This window comes from Solanum pennellii, chromosome 10 (assembly GCF_001406875.1).
Source record: "Solanum pennellii chromosome 10, SPENNV200".
Taxonomy (NCBI): Eukaryota; Viridiplantae; Streptophyta; class Magnoliopsida; order Solanales; family Solanaceae; genus Solanum; species Solanum pennellii.
The window spans coordinates 80018469-80025424 of NC_028646.1; the positions used below are offsets into that span (position 1 = coordinate 80018469).

At 28.0% G+C, this 6956-nt stretch overlaps 1 protein-coding gene across 2 annotated transcripts; it reads right to left on the reverse strand.

Moving 5' to 3' along the window:
- Nucleotides 1-952: 952 nt before the first annotated feature.
- Nucleotides 953-5608, reverse strand: LOC107031998 (beta-fructofuranosidase, insoluble isoenzyme 1-like). Of its 2 annotated transcripts, none has more exons than XM_015233540.2 (6): nucleotides 5279-5608; nucleotides 3234-3242; nucleotides 2103-3121; nucleotides 1768-2012; nucleotides 1440-1536; nucleotides 953-1316 (listed from the first exon to the last, which is right to left on the reverse strand). In XM_015233540.2, exons 1-6 carry the CDS (start codon nucleotides 5472-5474, stop codon nucleotides 1113-1115), a joined length of 1770 nt encoding a protein of 589 aa, XP_015089026.1. In that variant the 5' UTR covers nucleotides 5475-5608; the 3' UTR covers nucleotides 953-1112. The 2 variants fall into 2 exon arrangements, with proteins under 2 accessions (XP_015089026.1, XP_015089027.1); XM_015233541.2 differs by lacking the exon at nucleotides 5279-5608 and adding an exon at nucleotides 4890-5259.
- Nucleotides 5609-6956: the final 1348 nt, after the last annotated feature.

The following is a 6956-nucleotide window of genomic DNA, read 5'->3' on the forward strand; positions in this document are numbered from 1 at the left end:
TGCAAGAAACTTTATGCCATGCGGATAATAAATAAACCCATGTGTTCTATTTATTTTATATTTTATATAAATATTTCCACCACTTTTTTACTTCAAAAATGGGGGGTGAGGAGCATGTCTTTTGTGGATGTCAACTAATTTTTAGATCAGTTGGCCAAACCAACCAAAAGTGGAAAGTGGAGTTTGGATTTATCTTATGGATCTTCATAAAATAAAATACTTCAACTAGACATAATTTTTTATTAAAATTTTAAAAAATAAAATTATTTATTCTCAATATTCGTCTATTAGTTGCTTAAGTTAATCATATAAAATATATATGTCGTTTTCTTTAATATACATTCGCATCAATAAGCTGTAGAACCTTAGCTTCCACATGTTTACTAGAGATTGCTGCATATAACTAAAGAAGATAACGTATTTTATACTGTTAACTTAACTATCAAATACACAAACAAAAATGCATGCAACTTTTTTTCAATATTCGAATCGAAAATATCTAATCAAAACACTTTATTAAAAATTGAATTGTTCAATTAAAACATAACTTAATTTGAATTGCTGAATAAAACATCTCTATTACGTATTAAGTAAATTTCTGACTTCCAACTACAACAATATTGGTTTTCACATTGGTATATACAACAAGAGATTGATTCACAACTTTCCAATTTAAGTCAAATAATATGAACCTCAAATATTGCAACTTGCAAAAATCTATTGGACTATTGGCATTTAGTGTTCACATGTCATGTCCTTTAGCTATTCATATAAGTCATCGATCTTGTTAATTAATTAGTTGACTATATATATATGTACAAACTTAACGTTGGCATTCGGGTACTATATCAGTCTTTATGAGGCTATATTATTTTTTTGCCAGAAAAAAGAGCCAGCTTTATCTTGATTTTTTCATGTTTTTGGCAGTGTATGGATCCACAATATATAGAGATATTGAACATATTAGTCATATTTGATACGAAAAGAAAACAGATGTCTGCTCAAATACCATGTTGAATATATCGAACAAAATTCACCAAAACAAAAATCAAAACGTTTGAGCAATCAAATATGTCACCACAAAATTTAAAACTTAATACAAAGTGTTATCCTTAATAAGAAGAGTGACCAAATGACCAGTTCATTTTAGGTTTACCCATGCTCCATGCATTCAATGACTCAATTTTGATAGTCTCTGTCCCATTATTAAAGACAAATAGATGTGCATTGTCATAAATTGCTAATGTCGGATACACCCTTGATGTGATACATGTTTTTCCTCCGGCACCAAAACTTTCTACTACTGAGTGATCAATCTGCAAATAAAAATCGGAAGTGAATTAGTGATCGATCAATAAAATAAAGTATGGGCATATATGTACATAAATATATCAGAGAAATGGATATATTTTCTAAGAAAATAAATGAAAAAAACTTACCAAACTCCTCAAAGACAATGTCTTATTTGTTAAATCTACATCTACATATCCAGCAAATGATGGCTTGTACATTGTCTTAGCATTCTCGAGGGTTGATCTGATCATACAAAAGAAAAATAAATAGATAATTTGAAGTTAAATAATGAGTTTTTACTATAATACATTTACCAAAATAATTACTATTGATAATGAGTTATGTTGATTTTGAAACAAAGCTATATCATAGAAATATATTAGATATATAAAAGATTGAGTTAAACTAAATAGAACTTGTTTAATCCTATTTTATGTCGTTAAGGTGTAAGACTGAAAGAAAATATGAACAAACCTTGAGGCATCAGAGCACATGAGAACCTTATATTTATCTTGAGCATTAAAAACTCTGAAAAATACCGGCGTATATTCTTCCAAATTTTGAGAAGCCAAAGTTAAGAGCCCAAATGGCCCAAGTCCACCTTGCACCGTTGAGCCTTTAATAGCACATACATCTTGAGCATAAAGGTTAGCCCAATTGGGATCAAATGGCTCTGCCTTATCCAAGCTTGAAAATGAGAATATCACTTCAACATCGGCCTACAATTCTCATTAACACCCTAATTTAAACTTTTTTTTTTTAATGTAACAATATGATACAAAATGAAAAATAAAACAAGAAATTCATACCTGTGCTGGTGTGATTCCTTTAACTTCAATTTTATCTCCTTTGTTTAACTTACGATTGCTTAATTGGATCTTATGCCCTCTTAGACTTTCTAATTCTTCGACAGGCCATTGAACCAATTGTTTTCCGCTCGAATCAAGCCATACTTTACGAGGAATAGTTTGTATTCCCGCCCATCCTTTCTTAACATCGTCATTGACAGTATCTGATTCGTTAGCCCAACCCCACACAATTCTTCGATTCTTGCTAGGGTCATAAAATGATTTGGATGCGTAATAATTACCATAATCAAGTCTCAATCCCTTCCAACCATCGATAGAAGTCTTATCTGGAATATACATATCTTTTTTCGTATCATATATACCAACGGTATAATATTCAAACCTCGTAACATCAAGGCTAACTTTAAGGACATATTTAATATTTTTCCCTTTGTACGATGCATCCAATCCATTTGTACCACGCAATAACACTGGAAAAAAATCAGGACATTCCCAATTTCCAGTACCATCAACTGAATGTAGTGGTTGTTGGACCTTAGTCCATTTCATTAAATCTCTACTTTTATACAATATTGCCATCCCTTTATTTCCCCATAAACTTCCTATCAAGGTTCTCCAATAACCATCCTGACCCAACCAACATGTGGTTGGGTCACGGAATTGGGTCTTGTTAATGTTAACGTCAGCGTCAATTAATGGATTGTTATCGGGCTTGATCCATTTACGAAGAAATGGGTCGGATAAGTCCGCTGGGATTGCATAGTTTTGGACTTGGGTATTTTTTGCATCTACGATTCCTGTGTAGAGGATAATGGGCTTGTTGTTGGGTAAGATTGTGGCTGACCCGGACCATGTACCATATTTGTCAAATACTTTGGATGGATAGATTGCGGGTTCAAGTGGGATCCAATTAATCAAGTCCGTTGAAACTGAATGGGCCCAAACAATATTACCCCATACTGATCCATATGGATTGTATTGGTAGAATAGATGATAGACACCATTAAAGTACATGGGGGCTGTTTGGTAAAAAAAATTATATTAGAAAAAAAAGAAGGTTAATTATAAATAAATATTCAATTATTAAATTTAACAAAATTAATAGAAAAAGGGGGAAATTTTATAACTTACCATTGGGATCTGTTGTTCGTTTGAAGCATCACATGGTGACCATGCATGCACATAAAATATTGATTAGCAAATATACAAGTTAATGAAATTATGATAAAGATATGTATGTTTATAAATTAAATGAAATTTAGTTTAATTAAATCTCAAAGGAAACAAATATGAAATAAACAAGATGGCTATGATCTTCCGGAACAAAGAAAAATTATAAAGTTTTTTTGTTTTGGTTTATGTGAAAGTGTTTGACTATATATGAATATTTAAGAAAATTGGAAGATTTTCAGAACTATCATGGTAGAGATTTCCCAGTCACTTAGCAAATCCTAATTCTAGTCGGAGGAAAACAAATCGAGATTTGAAATTTATGAGTTTTGAACTTATCATTTAATATAGCTCGTTCTAAATTTTAGGAGTTCTGGAATTTTGTCTTATGACTTGATGTGGAGTTTTAGAAAAAAAGTGAACTTTTGAATTTTGTCGACTTTAATATATGTAAATATACTAAAATATTTTTTTAATCTTGTAATAATAAACAAGTTATGTGAAAAGTTATTAGGAATCAGATAATAGTTGTTAAAAAAGGAAAAAAAATATTTTTTTAAAAAATGAATTAAAATAAAAAGTAAAACAAATCAATTAAAATGAAGGAAATATATAATGGATAGCTATACATAGCTCAACATGATCAATTGAACATCCTAAATTTATTTTTCATACATATATATTAAATCTTAAACACCCGAAATTTCTGACATCACCTTAGAAATACATTATAATTAATTGGATTATTTCATATAAAAGTTGGCCCTGTCTAATTAAACAGTTGTCTCCATAAAATCCAACCCACATGTGATGAGGTGTGTAAAAAATAATATATGTTAATTAGTGTGTATTTCCTTCGTTTATTATTATTTGTTATAGTTTTTATTTTTAAAGTTAAACTATAAGAATTTTGATCAATAATTTAATCATATTAATATGTAAAAAAATTATAATTTATAATATTTTTGATATAATTTTTAAATATCTAATTTTTTTTATTTAAAATATCATATTAATATAATCTAATTTAACTTTGAAAATTAGCAAATTAATTTTCAAAAAATATAACATGACAAATAAAAATGAATGGAGAAAGTATATATTTACGTGAATACTACTCACTAGAGTTGCTTGCCACAATGTGGTGGTTCAAAAACAAGTGAATATCTAATTCCAGCCTTTAATATTTCTTATTTAAATATTTTCTTCTTCTATAAAATAAAATATTTTCTTCTTCTATAAAATAAAAACATACTCAGACAAAAAACAAATCATTGACAAACCTATAACACCAAAAGTACTTCCAAAAAAGGCATGGATATCACGTAGTTTCATCTTTTTCCTTCCTCTGATATCTATGTTGAGACACACGATAAAATTTAAATTCATATGTTATGGTGTCTATTTTTATATTGGCGCTTTTAATATAATTTTTTTTCATTTTTAACAAGTCGAACTTGAAACCGCTAATTAAGCGTGATAAAATCTCAACCATCCCAACCACATTAGTTTTTTATACATACATAGTTTCATTAACTCGAAAGTCGTACTATAGTAATAATATATCTAGTAAAATTCTACTAAAATAAATTTAAAAAGATTAAAAAGTACACAGACCTTATCGTTACTTCAAGGAGATCGAGAGTTTGTTTTCGATAGACATTAACTTAAAAGCCATCAGAGTAAGAAACTAAAATAACTGAATTTGAATATTTTTGGTCAACCACCAATTATAACTGAATAAACACAATCTAGTTATTCAGAAACACAACAAAAAGATAAAAATCATGAGGTCATAATTATAGAATGCAATGATCTTATCTTATCTCACATACATATATGCACCACAAAATTATAACTAGGTCATTTATGAGATTATTACAAGCAGGGACAGTGACTAATTAACCTTCTCTTACATGTTAATTAAAGTATACTACTGTACTAATGACATAAAAAAATTTATGTTATCGATATGTATAACTTAAATCGTACAATATTTAACGTACCATTAATCCAGTTTTTAGGAGGTTGAAAATGATAACGAGTTCTATGAACATTTTTCACGTCAACCGCGCTCGTAGATTGCAACCCTGGAAAAACTTTGTGTGAAGCATTAACGCCATTGTTGAAAGATAAAATTATGGAGAAATATAACAAAAAGAATGGCAAAGAAAAAAGAGAAGACTTTTTTAAACAATCCATTTCTTTTGGGTTTTTGTTTGAGATGTTCTTTATTTGTGAGGGGGGAAAGGATATTTATATTTATTATTTAGAGAGAGAAACAACAATTATTAAAAATTTATTTGATTTAGATCGGATTTCTACAACATAAGAGTTGATTGGGAGGTTACATTACGCTGAATACTAGTTCACTTCTATATAAAATGATATGTATGTAATATATTCTTTTAAGTAAACATCTCAAAATCCCTCAATACATCAATATGGTTTTCATCAAAGTTGAAATGATCAAGAGAAATCTATCTCAAGATCAACTCGAACTAACAAAGTATTATCTAACGTTAATTCTTAGCGATCAAATATATCAGAAGAAGGTTAAGGATCATCTTATGTTTAAAAAGTACATTATTAATAATCCTAAAATCACAAAATACACATAAATATACTCACAACCTTTTAAATATTTATTTTGTGATTATAATTTATTTTCTAGGAAATTTTATTGCAAACACTGTCATTATATTCCTTTCTCCCCACTCTTTTTTTTTGTGTGCATTATTGATGGGTAACTTATCATTTGTATAATAAAATATATAGCATTTGTCAATTGATAAAAATATAAAATATATATATATATGTATATATATATATATAAATAATACAATGCACGTTTCAGCAATAATACAATATATATCTTGCAATTTTTTTAAAGAACCGTTCCAAAATTTTGTCAGACTTTTATTTTTGCTTGATTTATCAGAAACTAAAATTAAAAAACAAAAATGCAGATCATTTATGATTGTTCAACACATGTTAAACTATATTATTAGTATAAAAAAATTATATGCTCAATAGTGTAAAAACAAAGTTTCAAGGAAATGCCATTTTAGAATATTTACTGAATCTTCTATAAAATTTCTTTTACCACCCGTCTTTGTCATTCACTATTAAGTTCATTTTTTGTACATTAATTGTGTAAAAAATAACTATATAATTAAATAGATCAATTTTTTAAATAAATTACTCTATTTAATAATTTCAATTTTTTTTTATATAATCGCATCACACAAATAAATTAAAAATGCACGTTATAGACTTATAGCAGTACTACAATTTCTTGCATTCACCTGTCCATTATTGAGGTTGATTTGGTCAGAAATTAATTACCTCTATTATTATTTTTTATTTTTAGTTAAATCTAACTCTAGTTTCTTTTTTCTTTCTTTCATGCAGTGTTTGAATTCTCGAATAATTTTGAATCACACATTGTAGGACCTATTTAAAGATGACACTCTCAATAAAATTTCTCCACAGTTAAAATTTAAACCTGTAATTTTTAATTAAGAATAAAGAAATTGCACGGTTAACCGATGACACAATTATTTTTATTTAATTTTGTGATGGGGTGTCCAACCACTTAAATTTGAATGTTTGCGATCTTCATGCAGCCACGTGTTTCTCTATCGACAAAACAATATATATATATATATATATATATATATA